At 38.1% G+C, this 20,300-nt stretch overlaps 1 protein-coding gene across 2 annotated transcripts; it reads left to right on the forward strand.

The window, feature by feature from the left end:
* Positions 1-125: 125 nt before the first annotated feature.
* LOC146464515 (uncharacterized) lies at positions 126-20,227 on the forward strand. Of its 2 annotated transcripts, none has more exons than XM_085129732.1 (14): positions 126-463; positions 606-699; positions 3,599-3,650; positions 4,477-4,905; positions 7,949-8,145; positions 9,651-9,812; positions 10,778-10,853; positions 11,625-11,691; positions 12,077-12,137; positions 12,558-12,820; positions 13,994-14,166; positions 15,149-15,241; positions 16,012-16,109; positions 17,251-20,227. In XM_085129732.1, exons 1-14 carry the CDS (start codon positions 405-407, stop codon positions 17,296-17,298), a joined length of 1,872 nt encoding a protein of 623 aa, XP_084985858.1. In that variant the 5' UTR covers positions 126-404; the 3' UTR covers positions 17,299-20,227. The 2 variants fall into 2 exon arrangements, with proteins under 2 accessions (XP_084985858.1, XP_084985856.1); XM_085129730.1 differs by having other exon boundaries at positions 130-463; positions 12,077-12,146.
* The last annotated feature ends 73 nt before the right edge of the window (positions 20,228-20,300 follow it).

Here is a 20,300-nt window from a genome sequence, read left to right on the forward strand (position 1 = left end):
CTCCAATTTTTTTTTCTTATATCCTTTTCCTAGTGCTAAAAGTTTCCAATTCATAAATTGTTCAGAAGCGATGTTTTATGAATTTGACATCTGATTTTCATACAAACACTGTTATTTCGAGCCTGTTTGCCTACTCGTCAAAATGGCGTCGAAAACCGTGATAAGGCCTATTTATTCAAACGTTTCGGTTTTTAGCTTTTGGAAATGTCCCGTATCGCTGTATTCCATTAAATGTTAATGGATCCTCACAAAATGCTTTTTAAAGTTGATAGTTAGCTGATTTTATGGGGCAATTCAAGAAAGGAACGAAAGACGTATGCACGCTTTTTGTACCTTTTTTTCTGGGTTTTCCTTCAAAATCACTTAGCCGAAGAGGTCTGGAAATGAGTTAAGTCTCGAGCAAGATGGCGTCGAACGAAGATTGGCGTTCTACTGCATTCCGACAAAAAGTTCTTTCTCAAATGTAAGTGTTCACTTTTCACGACGGGAAAATTGACTGCTGAAAATAACTTGTTTTGGTTTGTCGCTAGATTGTTGTCTAATAGTCAGCTGAAAGCTTTTATTACATTTTTTTTATCTTCGCGTTTCGTACTTCCGTTTTATAGTGAAGAAGCAGTGAAGAGATCAGGGAATCCAAATGTGATGATGAAAAACCCGAGTGAAATGGAGAGTCAAGTGTACTCCAAGGCCAAAACAAAGGTTAGTGTTCTCGATATGCGTATCAAATTCTTGGTGGAGCTTCAATTTGTAGGTTATATTTTCAATCAAACTTTGACGTATTAAGGCTAAGATTAGCTATACGGGACCACGAAAACTGTTTTACGGGTTCATAGAGGGGAGAACGCTTCACGTCAATGCCCAATTCAGCGTATCTGTACAGATATCTCTATTTATGGGCATTTTCACTTTTCTCTATTTGATTTTCATGCTTAAAACTAAGCGATGGAAAAACGTGACGTCCCATGATATGGGTCATATGAGCATTAGATGATGATGAGATATTTGTAAGGGTTAAGATAATTGAGCTTGGATATATATAAGCGTATAGCTTATTCCAGCAAAGACGCTCGAATTTAACCAGAGGAAAAAGACTGTTATGATGTGCTGAGGGTATTTAATCGAATTACAGATTAGACGCTTTGGCTGGTCGATAAACAGGATTAGTGCGAATCCTATCCAGTTTATGTCAAATAAAAGTTTCAATATAAGCAGATTCCAGAAAGTTTATACCACGATTGAATCCATTAATTCCTATACGTTTCATTCCAGAATAATGTACTTGGCAAACCAGTTTCAAGGTGTTTGGAACCAGCCATTGTTGAAAATATCAATGGATTTTATCATTAAGTAAACTTGGATATAGCAACCTAGATGTGACATTGATCATGATTCCTGCTCATAGACAATTTAGGCCATACTAATGCTTGAACATTCTAGAAAGTTTGTTAAAGTTAGTGACAAAGTGTCAGTCTTGATGAAAAATAAGACGATAATTTTAATTTACACTTATATACAAACTACAAACAAGGGACAAACCAAATTGTTTGCATTTATTGAGAGAGATGTGCTCATTATTATTACGGTAACACTTAAGGGCAAACTTATTTTTAAGTTAGTCTTTTTGATGGTTACACTCATTGAAAACATGGATCATAATGAAAACAACAATTTTATTACAATTATCTAGAAGCCACTGAGCTCTGTTGATGATTTAATATATTTGACCTCCTGACTTGTAATTTTATTAAATAGCACCCTATTGGAGAGCATTTTTTTTTTCTGGAAAGTCAACTGCGACTGGTCTGAATTAGTTTTGTAGTTGTACTTGAACATCCCTGCATGACCATCTCTTGGAAACAACTCCTTGCTTGTGCAACTAAATTTGTTTTCAATGTTAGAAAAAAAATGAAGACTTGTTGATAATGATCTCCTCTCCTAGCCTGGGGATGCTTTTTTGTGCATATTTATAGCCATAGGTGGTTGCTTTTGGGAGTTCAAAGTTTTGTATTATCAGGCAATTTCAAAATGGCCAAGTAAGACTGATTCTTTCACATAAGAAAAACTGGGAAGAAGCTAGTTTCTTAATGTATGGTTCCAGAAATTATCTATACCACACCCATTGAAGGGATTTTTCATATGGCCCCCCTCCCCTCCCCTCCCCTCCGGAAATTCCAATTTTTCCGCACCCCCCCTTGAAATATTTCTATTTCTAGTAAAAGCAAGAAATAAGCTTATTTATTGTTCGAAGAGGCCGAATTTTGATGCTTCAAATGTGTGTTTTCTGGTACATTAGCGTATACTGTGACCAACATATGAGCAGAGGTCGCGTGGTAACGTACTTATCAAAAATGCATATCTTCATTACAACCAATTCCGCTTCATTATCCTGAGAAAACAGCAACACTTCAATATAAACAAACAGATATCAAAATGCAAGTTCACATTCAAGGGTGCTGGGGAAAGAAACGCTATATTTGGCACGGAAATTTGATACTGTTTTGATTGTTTTGTTTTTACTGGTGCAATGTAGTTTAATGTTGATCACGCAATAATTCAGTTCAAACAATATTTTTCACACTCAGCTGGCGAATGGTAATGAAAAAGGCGACGTAAATGTCTGCTAGCAGAGACAATGTACATGTAGTTTGAAGTGACAGAAGTACCTAGTTAAATATATATGTGTGGCAGATCAAGCGAGGATTTATTCATGTTATTTCCATGGGCTTCACTTACCAGCCGCTGTTGGGGAAAATGACCGGACTCGAGCGGCGATAGAAATCAAGCCTAACCACAATGAATATAACTCTGGAATTTCCAATCCCTTCCGTGGGGGAGGTATGGATATTTTCTGGAACCACACAATGACCGTTTGAGTTGGTTATTACACAAAACAAGGAGGAATGCTACACTGAATTCTATGTGATGAGAAGTGATATTGGGCTTACTTTACAATACAAATGGGATGTTTCATCCCCTTTATAAGAGGCTCATACATCCTCCAAAAAGCATCATCTTCTTGCCTTTGGTGGGGCTTTTGTGTAGTTATGCACTTAATAGTTTGCCCTTCAATTCATTCCCATAAGCTGGGAAGTAAGCAACAAATCGGTTTTTTTTTGCTACAAATTTGAACTGCAGACTGAAAAAGTTTGGAGTATGGATTGGGTAGAAAATGTATGGTGGGTTAGTGACTGTTTCTGTGCTCCAGGCTGCTTCTTGTGGCTGCTGCTGTACATCAGGCATTCCCCACGGTACAAAACTTGGGTCCTGGCTACTTTTGTTGATGATAAATGACCTTCGACTAGATGACGCCTGTGCCTTGAAATATGTGGATGACACTACCATTGCTGAGATCGTCCACCAGGGATTCACACAGTGAAATTCAGAGAGCTCCGTTATGTTTCAAGATTATTATGAAGCTCCATTATGTTTCAAGACTAACTTTTTGGCAAATACACAACAATGATGAAGTCTAATGGTTAGTTATACAGTCATGTAAAAAATCAGTCTTATGGTCCTGCCCAGATTAACAATTTTTCTTTAAGAAATAATCCAAAATATTTAATGTTTATTTTGAATGAAATTTATCTTTCTATTTTAGACTGAATACCTTTCATATGTTGCTCGTCTTTTGGTTTATATTCGAGACATAAGTAAGTATTGTCTTTTTCTTATAATATTTTTAGTTGGCAACACTGTTCATCACAGTGCCCACAAACCATGTGATGTAGGCTTCAGTTGGCCTCATATGTTTTTTTATGCTCCAGACTCCATCAGAGAGGCACCATGGTTATGGCTAAACCATGGACAAATGCAAAAAATAAGAAAAGTGTTTTAAAGATAATAGCTGTACTTTAAGCACTCAAACTTAAGGTTAGAAGTTTTTTGTTATTTTGTGAGTTTACAAAATTATTTTATATTTTACTAAAAGTGTTTCAAATTTTTTGAAATGAAGTATTTGCAGACTAATCAGCAGTATATATAAGTAAAGGTTTGGATATGCATAGGCAAGTGAAAATAAATGATAAAAACGAACAATGTTTCGGTGTCGTCATGACACCATCAAGTTCAGAGTAATTGGAATAAAGTCAATTACTCCGAACTTGATAATGGTGTCATGGCCACAACAAAACGTTCGTTTTTATCATTTATTTTCACTTACCTCTGTAAAAATAAAATGTTTGCAAAACCAACGTACCTTAAATGGTCCATTAAACATTTTTAGTTATATCACAAAATAATTTAGTAAACTCACAAAAACTCTCAATTGAAAGTGAAAACCTTAGGACTTCTCTTAATTTTTACATTTGACCGTGGTTGAGGTCATAAAACTCTTTGGAGTGCATGCCCAACCCATTGCAGTCTCCATTTCCTTAGGATTACACTGGTGTATTTCTTAATCTGTTGGTTGGTTGAGATCCTGAGCCAGGGTAGTATACTGACATACAAAATTCAGTTTTGATTTTGTTTGCTTATTAGGGCCTCAGGGACAGCAACAGCCACAAGCCCCTAACATGGCTCCTCAGCCTGGCATGAGACCACAATTCCCAACTCCTCAGCTTAATAAACAACAGCCAATGGGCTCAGTGGGAGTACAGGGTACCACCCAACAATCACCAATGCAACAGGTCCAACAGGCTATTCAAAGGCCTGTCAGCATGCCTCAGGCACAACTGTCAACACAGCAGGTGTTTTATGACAAGTCAGGGCTGTCGCAGCAGCAGATTCTTAATCTGCACCTACAGCAGCAGTCTCAGCAACCAGTGCCACAACAACCTCTAGGAGTCACACCGCAGAGTCAAACAGGGCATCATCAGATGATGCCCTCACAGGCCCATGTCAGTGTCCCCCCCAGTCAGGTGGGCTCTCCAATGCCTGTCCAACAGCATCAACAACCAGTCCTTCCAGGTAAGTCTGGTTAAGGATAGCCAGTAAACTGTATAATGTTGTCTGCTTCAGGTGATTCCATTGAATTGTATTGCACATTCTTACTGCGCATAATTGTACATTGGAAACTTAACAGGTTTTCGTCAATGCTAAGCCCAGCCAATTTAATACCAATGGATATTTTCTCCTAAACAAGCACCATGACCTATCTTTTTATCTCCTTATTTAAGTTAGCTATTATCCTCTTTGTTTTGGTTCAAAAATACAAAAACTAAAAATGTTTCCAAATTAAGAGGAATGGGTAAGGAGCAGGGGAACCTACATGTAATCCTAAGTTACGGACTAGAGCATGAGCTAGTTCAATCTTGTTGAGGGGAATGGCTCAAAAGTCGGATCATGTTTACTGTAGGTAGTGTCGGTTGATACCCTCGGTCGATACATCGACCGATGCTCGGCCGATATATCGGTCGATACTCGGTCGATATGTCGACCGCGATTCGACCGGGTGTCGGTCGAGTATCGGTCGAGCATCGGCCGACTATCGGTCGAGCATCGGCCGATATATCGACGGATGTGTGTGTCGACCGATACCTTTTTAGTCTCGTCAACACTCGGCCGATACCTTATCGATACTTTACCGATAGTCTGCCGATACCTTACCGATACTCGGTCGATACTCGGCCGACCAAGTGTCAGTCGAGTCTCGGTAAATGCCGGTCGTTAATTGCCCGAGAAATCCACTGATGTTGTGTCGATATCTTACTTTTAAGGGGGAACTTGCGGCTTGCTAGAACAAATTATTATTATTATGATGATGATGATGATGATGATTATTATTATTACTTAATTGGACATTATACGACGTTAGGGCCATAGCAGGCAGCTTCCGCGTAGACACGTCGCCGGGAAGAGTTTTCAAGTAAAAGACAAGACAAGTATAACATTGAAATCTTTATTATGTATATAGACTATTTGCCTTTCTTCAGAAGTACAACTAGTCTTATTTTTCAAGATAATCATTTTCAATTACAAGCACATGTAACTTTTTTGCGCACAAGCACATGTAACTTTTTCGGTGTGTAATTTAACGGATATTGAGTTACGCGTTTCAGGCTTTTGTTTTCATGTCCCTTTATTTCTTTGTTACTTTTTTTTTTGTTAATCCAGAGAGCTTTCTTTTCCGAATTCAGCAAAAGTTTACTCTTTTTCATACAATTTATAGTTTTTGAATTATGACTGAGCACGCACATGCAATTGAATTTTTCCGGTGTGCAATTCAACGAAAATTGAGTTACGCGTCCACAAGCTTTTGCATTCGTTTGCCTCTATCTCTCTCACTATTTGACCTATGCCGCTACTTTTTTTTTTGAAACAGTGTATTCTCTTCCAAATTCAGGAAAGGTTTAAGATTGTCCATGCGTTTTATATTCCTTGAGTTATAACCTAGCGCGTAAAAGTAATCAAATTTTTCCGGTTGAAAATTTAGCGGAAAATACATTATACGTTACCAAGTGGTTCTACTCAGCTGTCTATATCTCTGTAAATATTTGTCCTGCACTGCTCATTGTTTTTTTAATCGACAGTGTATTCTTTTCCAAATTCAGGGAAAGTTTAATCTTTTCCATACGATATTTAATTTTGGGGTTAAGACTGAGCGCGCACGTGCAATTGAATTTTTTCGGTGTGTAATTTACGCTGCATCAAAAATAGCTCTCCGATAGTTCACCAATAGTCTACCGATAGCTCACCGATAGTTTACCGATAGTCGACCGATAGCTCGCCGATAGGTCACCGATAGTTTACCGATAGATCACCGACACTATCGGCCGATAAATAGACGCTCAAAAAAAGGATATCGGCCGACTATCGGCCAAGTGTCGGTCGAATGTCAGCCCAGTGTAGGTCCAGTATCGGTCGACATATCGACCGACACTGGGCTGACTTTCGACCGACACTCGGCCGATAGTCGGCCGAGTGTGGACCGCTACTCGGTCGATATATCGACCGACTGTCAACCGATATATCAGCCGAGTGTCGGTCGATGTATCGACCGATAGTATCGATCGACACTACCTACAGTGAACATGATCCCAAAAGTCTAAGCAGCAGAGGATGCAGCGTAAGTGAGGCTACTTTAAATATTTTGATTGAAGTGTAGTCCTGAGAAGCGTTGTTGTTGGTGACAGTGGTAATCGTTTCAACTGCCTAAGCAGAAGTCATTTTTAGAGTCAAATATTATTGTTTATGACCTCTGTTTAGGCTGTCAAAATGTCATTCATTGTCTGAAACAACAGTCATTAAATCATGATGACACTCACCTAGATTATCTTACTTTACCAATCAGTTGATTTATGGAATGAGCAACTCCTGGGTTCAAACCTTTTTGTGCTTGTTGTTGATTGTTCTTTCCACCAGTAAGAAAAATACATGTACAAACACAGATTAAACATAAAGTCTAGTCTAAACCATAAGAATCTGAGTTGCCAGTAGAAGTCTCATTGTTTCATATGCAAAAAAATGTGGTAGTTTGGTTTTCTCTTATGTTTTCAACTCTTGATGAGTCGTAACAACTTAAGATGGTTGTTTTGATTGGGTGGTTGTAAGGCAACCCTCCAAGTTGCCATGGCAGATAAAATTTTATCCCTGGTGTCCTTAGAGTTGCCAAACTTGCCAGCCAACCTGAAGATTTTGTCACCAGATGACCACTTATGAAAACAATTCACTTCCAGGAGGGTTTTAAGGTGATTTCCACTACACTAAGCAAAAGAAATAGAAACAAATGCGATTAATCTTACAACAAACTCATGCCACCCTCAGTCACGCTCTGTTCATGTGAAACAACATTCATCATTTATGGGTAACAGTTCCGATGTCATAGTTTTTGCGATTTTCCCCTCTCATGGGCTTTTTGTGGGACATAGTTGCATGTACGTTGTTAGATGTCATGTGACCATGAACTAGCTAATGATTGAACAACTTCAGTCATATAACAATTATAATATTACACGTTTAACAAACAACCCATGAGTTTTCCTGACCACAGTTTTTCCTACTATATTTCTAGCACAACAAGCCAAGCATGCGGTTCAAGTGAGAATGCCGCATGTTCCATCTCCTGCACCAATGATGAATACCACTTCCATGCGAGCACCAACTCCTTCCTCTGCCCAGCATTCTTCTCACACAAGCCAAGTCACTGTTGCCCCATCACCTGCTCCATTCGTCCCATCTCCTGCCACTCATCCTTCACCCTCCCCTCAGGTAAGTCTGTGTATTGTTGTAAAGGTTCTTGTGGGGTGGAGTCTTGGAAGGAGAGGTGCTTGTCTCTTCTAGAGAATAGATCTAAGTTTCTTCAATGCATTAATAATTCAAAAGCCAAAGACAAAGGAAATCATGCACCGTGACGTGTTTGGATATCTGATGAAAAACTCCTTGTTTTTTCATCCTTAATTTCCCCTTCAAAATCAGTTTGTTTGAGAAGTTAGATCAAACACTCGTCACACTGAGTGTTTCATCACAATATCAAAAACCTTGAAGTTCGTCAAAAATACTCCGCTATGCGTCATATTTTCAACTCTCTTCTCAGTGTTTCATGTGTGATAAAACACTCTGTCTCATGTTTGATATATTACTTGAAACATACCATGCTTATATTGATCTACTCTGTTGGGAAACTGGTAAGATTTGGTAAAGAATGTATTTTGGTGTTTGTACGTGCAAGTAACCCCTAGGCCAACCCTTGTAGAATAAAGCTACTAGGAGTGTTACTTCACCTCCCTAGAAGGAATGCTTCTCATAGCCCATGGTAAGGTTAACTCCACTGTTTCAGTTAGCAGAACTTACAGTAGATTCCCCCATTGTTCTTTTCAAACTCTTGAGGGATAACAAAAATTATTTTGTTTAATACGTCAAGATAGCCATTAAATTATCATAGGCAACATCCAAGGGAAACAAGTGTCTGTTAGGAAAAAAGTATGAGAGGTTTGTTATAAAGCTGTGTCGGGAGCAAAACGGAGTTGGAGTAGAAAATCTAGTCTAAGATTTAACCCTTCAATTGCCAGTATCAACATATGTACTGACTCTTTACTATGCTCCAGATATTTCTTACAGTTCTAGAACAGAGAACTTTTTTTAAATATCAAGACATTTCATGTTTTGTGATCATTTCTTTTATTTCCTGACCTGTCTGTTTGAGTGAGTAGTGATCCTTAAAGGCGAAATGAGGTGTTGGTCACTGTAGGCACTTTTACTGTTAAACCACCCTCTTTCAAAACACTTTTCGACAATAATCCTCCCATCTATTTTTATTCCATCCTTTTCCTTTGCGAATCACGAAATTTTAACAATCCTTCCAAGAGCCAATATCTTTAAAGTATCAATGTTCCTAACATGTTCCTCAACAGAGATTCAATTTTTAATGATCTTGAAAGCTTAATTTTGAAACTGAGAAAGGTTTTGAAAATAAGGTAGTCTTAAAATCTTAATTGTATAATTAAATTGTCATAGTTTTAGTGTTTTATTTTGTAGATTGTGTGTATTAGGGAACTTCCACAATAGGGCAAACCCCTGATGTTTCCTTTTATATACAATGGAAATTTAAAAAAAAATTATGGGACACGTTGGGCAAGTTGCACTGAAAACAACCACTTATCGAAACAAAATGGATTGCAAAAAGTCTTTGAAGGACCCATCAGGTACAGTGTAACTGGTACTTGTCTGGGAAAAAAAAGTTATCTGAAAACAGTGCTCCTCTTTTTTTGATGCAGTACGTTGTGGCAGCATCACCAGCTACCTCTACGTCAGTCCCTACTCCCAGCACAATGAATGTTCAGTCACCAGCTTCCGTTCTGAACCCAGGCTCTGTTGGTGCCCCAGCAGCCAGCCCAGCCTCACTTAACCCTGCTGAGGAACAGGCGTATTTGGACAAGGTGTGTGGGAGAGTTAATTTGGTATTGAACTGTTTCCAGGGTTCATTGTTTCCCACACTCTCTTCATGATGTGTTTTGCAAGATTTTATGTCATCTCCCATACAAAATTATAACATTTAGGAAAATCTTCAACTAATAGTTTAGCTTTCCCCATCTCTTGTTACCCACTTTAAGTGTATCATTAGTGTGATTTTGGCATGAACACACAAAGTTTCAAAGCAGCTTGCTGTCACCTTTGTTGGCAGCCTTAAATTGTGACATTTTTATCATTAGTTAGATTGTGCAGTTCCAGAATACAGCCATACTCCACCCACGAAAGGTTTTTTGTTTTGCACTCCCTGTCCCCCCAGGAAATTTCAGTTACTGTAAGCTTCATATTTTGCCTTTAAAATTTTGACTTTTAGTACCCCCCCCCCCACTCCCCCTAGGAATTTCCAATGACCTTCCATGGGGTGGGTATGGATTTTTTCTGGAGCTGTACATTGTGTATATTAATTAGAGAATGTCAATAGGGATAACCTCCAACATTTCCTTCTGTACAGTATGTTTTTTTTTTAAATCTTGTTGTTGTTGTTGTTGTTGTTCAATGTTTTCCCAGAGCTTAAATTTTCATGAACTCAGAGTACAATATAATCTGTTCTCAAAATCATCTTAAGTTTTGCCAGAGACTGAATCATAACCTTTCATTTATAATTCTTGTGAAGTTGTCCCAGAGTCTGTCCATGGAACTGCATACACATATTTTCATAACATTTATAATTTGTATTTACCAATTATGACTCCACAGTGAGTGCAAAGTGAAACAAAATATTTTTGTGTAACATTTCAAAAAGGCCAAGGAAGTGAATAAAAAACTTCTGGTTAGTGTCAGTGAGGGAAAAAGTTGCTTTTTATCCGGGCTTGCATTAAAATCAAACTTGCTTATCATCAAATCTAAATGAAAAGTTCTTTGTTAAATCCTTCAGCTGCAAGAACTGCAACCTTATGTTGAACCACTGAGTAGGATGATCGCCAAGATGAACAGAGAAATGAGAGATAAAGGTTTGTTTTTGTACATCTGCTTGATTACAGTGTATCTGTAGCCAAACATGGTTTCCATTAGGAGTAGGTTGTGAAGAAAGGTGATGGAGCCTCTCTGCTCGCAGGCTTCTCTCTTCTCTCTGTTCTGTAACAGAGAATCTAACATTCTTTTCCTGGATAAGCTACTGAACTCAAAGAAATCTCTCACAAAGTCAACTTGTTTACCTGTTAAGTATGAAGTCATGTGTTCGTTTATCACATGTCACAACTCCTTTAATTTGTTACTGAGAAAAACCAAGAGAAGACTAAGGCATGTCGGGAGCAAAAATGATAGCAAATTTGAACGTTTTCAAAACTTATTTAAAAAATCATGTTTTGTGTGTAAATCACCAAATTTTTTTTACTTGAGAATAAAAAAAAATTAGGTCATGGGCACTTCTTTTAATTATTTCTTTTTGAGTTACTACCTCTTAAGGTAATACAGTACTACTAATGAAAATTATACAAGAAAAATCTACATAGAAGCAAAATTGACTAGGAATACAAGTTATTCCCTCTACATGATCGTGACTGAACAATGAAACACGTTTGTAATGTTTTAAACAAAAAAAACGCCACTTATTTTCTACTTGCACATCTTTTTGGTGTATTTTTACTTCTAAACATTTTTGGTACCTTGGCTGGTCACATGTAAATGATTGCTGTTTATTCACAACTCACACCACGTCATTTTTCCTCACGACTTCAAGACGTAGTTCAGAAATACATAATGTTCATGTGGTTTTATTTCAGAACACAGCAGCAGGGATCTTCACAAGCTAAAACATCTACATGACATCCTAACAAACCAGTCAAAAAGGTATGTCCAGTGAAAATGCTACAATTCATCATATTAGACACGTAGAACTTCAAATAACTGGCTTTCCAAAAATATGTCCGTTGCAAAGCCTATTGCCTGTTCATGTGCTGAAAGAAATGAAGAATTGTCTTGACGTCCACCTATTAACTTAAAAGTACATACATTGCTGGTTAGATCAGGAACTGTACATGTGCGCATATCTTAAAGTGACAAAATTTGTAAATCTTGATCTGTAGCAAAGAACTTTGTCTTTATTGATGTTTTCTATATGTAAGTTGAGGGCTAAGAGTTCATCCTTTAAGGATCATGTAGAGAGAAGACACTCTTTACATGGATAAATATAATCAGTATTTAATGATCCCATTTTTTCCTTGCAATCATACAGGGTTTCTTTGCAAGCACTGGAAGGTAGTGGCAATGTGCTTAAAAAGATTATCATGATACCGGTAAAAACTGTGAGTAGAGAGATCAATATTCATTTTACGAATAACAGTTAATAATAAAAAAAATGTCACTGATTGTCATGCAGTGTACCTTAAGGTATTTTTGTGTGTTTGTGTAGATCATCCAGTTATCTACATGTAGCCCTCCTTTGTTTTTGGCTGCTTGAGCTTTTAGAAAAGTGGTAGGTTAGTTATTCTTTGAATGGATACTACAATAGTGTACACATGCACTGATGATGCAAACCTTAGTAAGCCATTTGACATGACAAGAAAATTTAAGTTGGTGATGTAACATTGCCAACATCCCTATAATTATTTGTTTTTGTGTGTTTTAGGGGGATCGTCCTTTAGCATGCCAAAAGGCATCCTAAGTAATTTAAGAATGCTCATGATTGTGATAATGTTTTCTGATTATTTTCACAGCACTCAGTCCCCACCCCTCCAGCACCTCCAACACCATCAGGTACATGTAACACGTCCTCCAACATGGCCACAACCTCAGGCATAATGACATTTACCACAACGTCAGCGACAGGACAACAAGCTGTGGTGCCTACCCTTCCACAGGCAATCTGCAAACCATTGTATGATGCTGTTGCAAGACATGCCAAGTCTCCTATGTTGAGCCATACTCTGAAAAGGACATTCTCTCCTCTCCTACAAGCCATGGAAGGTCCTGCTATATTGTAAGTTGGGTGAATGTTATGAATGTTAGCTGCCATGTTGATGGACTGGTGGTCATCGCTGTACTTGTAGTAACATCAACCCCAGCTGATTCTGCCTGTGCTCCACGACTTTTATAAGCATTAATTTTAGGTGTGACAAACTAATGTGGGGGTATATAGTACAAACTGGTCATCGAAAATAATATTTTTGGATGCAAAGTCAGCACAAATTAAGCTGATGGTGCTGATGGTGTGATTTTCAAACACCTGCCATCTTCATTTTCTTGAGTTTTTAAACTTCAGAAAACCACCAGGATTGAGCAGCAGTGTATTATTCCTCATAAGAATTTAGTTTGGCTCACACATTATATCACTCCATTATATGATGGCTGACAGACTGCAAGAGTTTGGTAGTGTTAATGGGTCAATAACATGAACCATGTTTGTAGAAAGAAACAATAATATTACACGTACAATTTGAGCTCATTCCACAGGCGGGTCTTGAAGCTTCTTGCCCTTTGCAAGTCAAAATTTCTCAAAGAGCCCTCTAATATTTCATTTTGTTAATAATTCTTGCTATGATGAGCATTGGCAAAGTTAATCAGAAAACGTGTGCTAACACGAGCTATGAAAGTGTTTGTACATGTATCTAAGCTTGATACACTCCGCAATAGTAAATTTGATCATTTCATGTCAAAATCCAATGCAATCTTTCATTAACGGACAAACAACAACAACAAGATATCAAATGTGAATAAGGGAGAAATGAAGACTCGGAAAAAAAACCGAGTCCCAGATGGGATTTGAACCCACGACCCTCCGTGATCTAGTTGGATGCTCTAACCACTGAGCTACTGGAGACTCTATGGTGAGCAAGGGTCAAATCGTGGGTATTGACTGGAACCGCATCACGCGGCTACACAGTCGCGTACTGACTCATATGAACTCACTAACAGCATCGCGTTGTCACATTAAGGCATATCGAGATGCGTCCAACCAACCTCCCAAGTGAGTGCACTTAACGGACAAACAACAACAACAAGATATCAAATGTGAATAAGGGAGAAACGAAGACGCGGAGGGTCGTGGGTTCAAATCCCATCTGGGACTCGAATTTTTCATTTCCTGGCATTTTATGATGTTTAAGATTCTGTTGTAAACAAAATGTAACTGTACATTATTGGCTCTCTTTAGCCCATTACCTCCACCTGCTAAAAGGATCAAAATGGCTGACAGCAGAGAAAAGAAATGCACTGTACCACATGTCTTGCAAGGGGAGCTTGCAAGACTCTGCAGCCGATTTCAAGTGAAGTCAGGGAGGAGTACAGGAGTGGTACATAGCAATACACTGCTTCAGTGTTCAATAAGTAAGCAATACACAAAACGTAAAGTAAATATAACAATAACAGTCAACCAACATTGACATATGATGCAGAGTCCAAACCTGTGACACATTGGTGAGAAGCAAGTTAGTGCTCTTACCATCCATGCTCTCATACTAGCCTCACCAAAAAAAAAATTTACATCTTCCCTCAAAGAATACCAGAGGTCAAAGTTGACTGTTTAAAAAAATCTCATTTTGTGAAAAAAACGAAAGAATAAAAAAAGTAAACGAATGATTTACACAACAGGAAAGATTTGTTCAGTAGCTTTCATTTGAATTGCTGCACTTCAGGATTTTCTCAACAATCAGCTGTTGTTTGAGGTGGTAAAGTGCTGTTTGTGGTGCTTGAATTGGTCACGTTGGCTTTGTTGATCAAGTTGGTTGACCCACTACATGTCGTGCGAACAGGAACTGGTCTGTTTTTCAGAACTTAATGAACCCAACCAAGTCAACTAACGAAAGCAACTTTATAAGCTCAGTCAGTTATCAGGTTAGTTAGAACAGAGGTTACAATGGTACTTGTCCTGACCAACCTTCAGATTATTCTTAAGATTTGGAGCCTCCCTAACATGAGTAGGTAGATTGTTCCAGAGTTAGCATGCAATGTAAGAAAAAGATCTGCGCTTAAAGCTAGAGTAGGGGGCCAGCTGGATGAGTCTGCTTCCATTTCCACGATGATTGTAAGCACAGTGTTTAATACTAAACATATCACATATATAGTTTGGAAAGCCAAATTAAAGGATTCCATCAACTTAATCATCTCAAAAATCATGATAAGAAATTGTTCTGGTTGAGCTTAACAGGATGCTATAGGTTCAGCAAATAGCCCTTCCTTGAATTGTAAATGTTAACAGTTTTTCCAGCTTTGCATCTGGTTTCACCAGGTTATTCACACCCTATAATGTGACAGCATACAGTATATAAGAGTGTCACTGGTAATTTGTTGTGTTTTCTTTGCCTTATAGATGACCTGAATTTGCCAGCTGTTCCACCAATAGAGATCAGTGTTCCGCACAACTATCCTTTCTCTAGTCCAGAGTGCAAGACTGCTAATTACAGTAAGTTTGTTATGCTATTTGATACTAATTATTTCATCTTGAATGTGTGAAATGATTGTACAGTTTCTACCAATCACATTCACCTCAGGCTCTGAGCTTTGGGTTCTTTGTGGCAATTTATTATTAGTGTCAACTTTCAATCCATTAAGTAACTAATCAGTGAAATATTCTGAAATGTTGTTATGCCACATTATGATCTCTTGGTTATCCGTTCAATGTTAGTCCTTTCATCTTTTACAAACAAAGTAAAATCCTACATGCGTGGGACGTTTAATACTTGATTTGGGTTGATTAGCCACTTGGGCATTATGGCTTCATTTCCCTGTTTGTTTTGTTCTTTAGCAAGCACATCATCTCCGTATCTCTTCAAGGTGTCACCCCACCAAAAGACTGGTACAGTAGGGAAGAGGTGGGGATGCTTGCAGAGCGGTAGGAAGCATTTTTCCCCATGGACGGGTACGGGGGTATTTTTCCCATCCAAGCTGTATCCCATATTGCCTCGCACACGTCCAATCTTCCCTCACCCCAAAATGGAGTGAATAATGACTTGGTACTAATCAGGCTGCGAGTATGTGCTATTAAAATCAGATTTAAATTCACTGTTGGACACGAAGACCAGAAATCTTTACAACCATCACTTTTTAGATAACAGCATTGTGGTTGAACACGTCACAGGAATTGTTGCTCTTGAATTGTTTGTGACCAAGTTGAGAACCTTTTTTTTTTACAATAATTTATTGTAAATCGTACTTTTCCTTCCCATCATGTAGACGCCAACCCATTTCTTCAGAAAGTTCAGCGACAGCTTTCCTCCAGACTTCAGCGCATGCCTGAGATGTACTCAGTTACTTCAGTGCTGGATGCCTGGGTAGGTAGAATGGATTGCAGAAATCAGCACTACAAAGTTCTCGTTTCTCTTTTGGTGAAAAATAAAATAAAATAAAATATAACGACAGACACACAAAAAGAAGCAGCATTGGAGTACTGCTGAATAGGTATGACTTGGAAGAGTGAGTCTATATTGTTAGTAAGCCCTTGATGTAATCGATCCTAGGGTCTTCGTGAAAAAAAAATCGATACTCTCGAGAAATATCAGTACTTCCGATACTCCGCAAGTCTATTGGTACGAGTAGCGACGTGTTTATTCCACGTTGTGTTCGAGAAAATTCATGTTTTTCTGAGGCTTGATTTTCATAAAATGCAATAAAATAAAATAAAATAAATACAGTCGAACATCTTTATTACGGACACCAAGGGGACAGGAATAAGTGTCCGTTTTAGAGAAGTAGGCTTTATATAAAGCCTACTTCTCTAAAACGGACACCTCTATAATATGGGCACTTATTCCTGTCCCCTTGGTGTCCGTAATAAAGAGGTTCGACTGTATATGCTGTTGATGCTCTTATCGAGCGGAGTGTAGTTACCCAGTACCTTCTTAGCCTGGGTACTACCGTGAGCGGTCACTTCACAATATCGATCTTGAAATTCTCGGTTGTCGTGCTCGTATCGGATCGATTTGAAAACTGGTATCATACGGATAAGTGTTTGACCTGGGCCTTACATTTGTTTGGAAAAATCGCCAAGTGTGAACTTCTATATTTCGTCGAGTTTTAAGTAGATCTCGACGAAACTTTACATCATTGCTATATTAATTATGGCGAATTTATTTATGACTGAACTCCGTTTTCCTTTAGTTCCGGGTATAAGCCCATCTTTAGGTGGAGTAGTTTGCGGGGTAAACTCTGTAACTGATTGCGCCTTTCAAAAACAAGTGAACCCCAACTAGCGATTGCACTAAATCACAGAATACGAGGGTGACTTTTTGACCCCGTTGAGCGGAACTTTTTTGTTTTCTAAGACGTCCGCTACAGTTATTGACAGCAGTGGTAAACGTAACCCGGTATTGGCTGAGTGTTGAACTTCAGAGTCGTTTGTTATTCAGATTCAGCAGTAAAAATGGTAGTAATATAATCAGAATGGACGTTATTAATATTCGTTTGATTTCACAGGAATCAAGCATACGGCAGGCTTGCATACCAGAGGTTGCAGTAAAGTAGCAGCATTACTTAAAAGAAACGTTGAAAATATTTTTCGACTACAGTCGTTCCCTTCGCTCAGGAAAGAGCCTAAACATGCTTAAGCTGTTTTTAGTGAACAAAAAAAGCGATATATTTATTTCAGGTAAAACCAGTGTTCTTCCAAGGTAAACTCCCTGAGACAGTGCAGTCCGTATTTACCGCTAACATTTACGAAGTAAAAAGTGTTAAAAAAAAACATACATAATTATTTGGAAGAGATACAGCGTGATGTGAAAAATTATAACAACAACTATTAATAATCTATTTCCTCAAACTCGTTCCCAGGGCTTTTCCCTCCCAATTTCCAAGAACGAAGTTTGTTATTTCGTTTTGTGAGACAACACAACTCTTCAATTTAATTTCAAGATGACCTTCGGATAGGCCACGCATAAGTCAACTTGAGTTGGCTTCCTGCCGGCTTCCTTGTACAGGCCGTTTCCAAGTTGGTTTGAAACTCATTGTGAAAGCGAGGCTAAGTGGAAATCTTTTCATGTGAAAGTTATTTTTGTTTCCACGTGAATGGAAACTACTTTTCATAATAAAAACTAAGCGCGAAACCTCGTTTTCATAATGAGGTTCAAACCAACCGGGAAAATGGCCTATTCTCATTGTGTAAAAGTACAATAGCCCATTTTTCAGTTGTGTGCTTAGTGACCTGGCCTTTGAGTAGAAGCGAGGCTGAAGTTAACTTTACTCTGATACAAGCCTCGCTGTTTTTCTTGTAGAAGTCATGTTTTTTCTCACGCTAACTAGTTTGTGTTTGCGTATGAAAAGGACTGAGGTTTGTATCGAAACAGTGTCAACTCCAGCCTCGCTTTCACTCAAAAGCCCGTTCACTAAAAAGGACTATTCGAATTAGCGTAACATTTGTAAATATTACATAAAACAAGTTGGAAACAAATTTGGCAAAAATCTGAAGTTTCGGAGACGTCTGATATAAGCTCGAGGAAATATAAAAACAGAAATTGTTATTTTTGCAAATAAAGGTGTGACTTCTATAATAATATTCCATCGAGTTTGAAGGAGATCTCAATGAAACGTCACATATTTGCTAAATTGATAATAGAAGTTTATTCATGTACTCGGTTTTCATTTAATTCTGTATTCAAAAATGTCACGCTAACTGCGCATTGTGCTCTGTTTACGAAAGCGTGACAAAACTGGTGACAGTATTGTGCGTGCCGCTGCAATGGAGGGCAATGTTGCTTTAATTCTAAATAAATAAGCAACGCCTTCTTTCAAGTATAAACAGATTATTGGAAAACAGCAACTCTGCTGCACTGTAGACCTCAGCTGCCGGCCATATGGATGTGTTTTCGTTTTTAAACACGGGAACCTTTCTCGCGTTTTCATATTAACTCCACAAAGTTTTGGAAACGACTGAACTAAGGGATTCAAACCTTTTAATTTGCAAACCTGTGTATCATTTTCGTGTACTTGTCGTTTGTTGTGGACAAGTAAAACGATCTGAAAACTGTTTTTATATAGCTATAGACGCAGAACGATTGTTCCTTTACTGATGGAAACGTAAACTCTCGAAAACGCATCCCGTGTGGAAAGGGCCTTAATTTATTTACCCGTGGTGTGTGGCTAAAGGCCGTGCAAATAGATATTGTAATAGATATTTATAAGCTTTCAAACTGAATGCATTCTTTTGCGTCATTTTCCCTGGATAAAAAAAATAATGGCCGTTTTTGAAGCGTAAACTTTTATATCTTTGAAGCATTGAATGAATAACTATTTGAGCGTTTTGACAGCTTGTTTCATTTGTAGCTGAAGTGAGATAAACATTCCACCGTGCGATAAAACCAAATATTTCGTGTAAATACGGTGTTGAATGGTAACCAGGAAAGCTGGTGAGACTACCGTATTTGAGTGAAGGCTAGAAAAGAACAAACTAACTGCCTCCACGCCAACAAGCTCGCCCCATTTATGCAGGCTGGCTAAACGGTTACACAAGTTTGTCAAGTTATTTTGTATCTCTACCTCACCTGTTTTAACAGTATATTTATGCTTAAGAGGTTTTGACAAGTAATCAAAGGAATAGACACCTTTGACTACGCACTAAAAGGTAACAAGAACAAAATTGTAACCAGTTTCTACTGATGTTTGATACTTCCGTGAAATCAAAATACATGGTCATTTTCCTGGAAATCATTTGTGGTCTTCAGTTTTGGTTTCGTTGAAGGCTTCCAGGAATTCTGATTGAACAGTCAGTCCTCACGAAAGTTTGCGCAATATTATTACGAGGACCGTTTTATTTTTGAGGGAAAGTGGGGTTTGGACAATTTTTTCCCGCTCGATTTTTCTTTTTCTTTGTTTGAATTTTCTCTCACTAGTTTGCTATATATTTCTTCGCTTTGTTACGCTGTGCGTGTTCTTTTTTTTTTTTTTATAGTTCTTCTTCAATAGCACTGTAGGATTGTTATTTTTATATATGCCCACTGTACCCCTTCCCTCCCTCAGGAACAAAATGGCCCATTGCTTTTTCAATTTTTTTTTTATTATTATTGAAACGAGTTTTTAAAAAAGGCGTGAAACGCGTTTGTAAAGAATTTGAAGCATAAGAGTTCAGCATTTGAATGTGAAGAAATAATGAAACACAGTTTGGGTAAAAACCTTTTTCCTTTGAAACAGCATGCCTTTCATAGAGATTCAAATGGTTTTAGTTTAGCCTGGATTTTAGAGCAAGGTAAGGTGATTTTCTAATGGAGAGACTCCGTGTTCCGTTTGTTTGTCGGTTGTCGCCGCGGTAACGGCAACCAAGATACTGAGACATTTTTAAGTAAACGCTTGAAATGGGTTGACTATCGGTACAAAGTTTGTTTTTAAGTTGTCCCCAAAGACATTAAATTTGGTAGTATTGTTATTTAATGCTAAATAAAATAGATAATTGTATCAGCAGCGAGCCCATTCTTTGATCCTTATGTGCTTGTATTAATACCGACCTTTTTTGTTTTTTCACAGTGACATTTTTGCCG

The sequence above is a fragment of the Pavona decussata genome, unplaced genomic scaffold (genome assembly GCF_977016875.1).
Source record: "Pavona decussata unplaced genomic scaffold, jaPavDecu1.1 SCAFFOLD_163, whole genome shotgun sequence".
In the NCBI taxonomy this organism is placed as follows: Eukaryota; Metazoa; Cnidaria; class Anthozoa; order Scleractinia; family Agariciidae; genus Pavona; species Pavona decussata.

Excerpts from the sequence above, each read along its gene's own strand:
- LOC146464515 (XM_085129730.1), top strand. The coding sequence starts at position 405 with ATGGCGTCGAACGAAGATTGGCGTTCTACTGCATTCCGACAAAAAGTT. Across the intron at positions 3,651-4,476 it reads GGTTTATATTCGAGACATAA|GGCCTCAGGGACAGCAACAG; the intron begins GTAAGTATTGTC and ends TTTGCTTATTAG. Across the intron at positions 12,821-13,993 it reads ATGGAAGGTCCTGCTATATT|CCCATTACCTCCACCTGCTA; the intron begins GTAAGTTGGGTG and ends GGCTCTCTTTAG.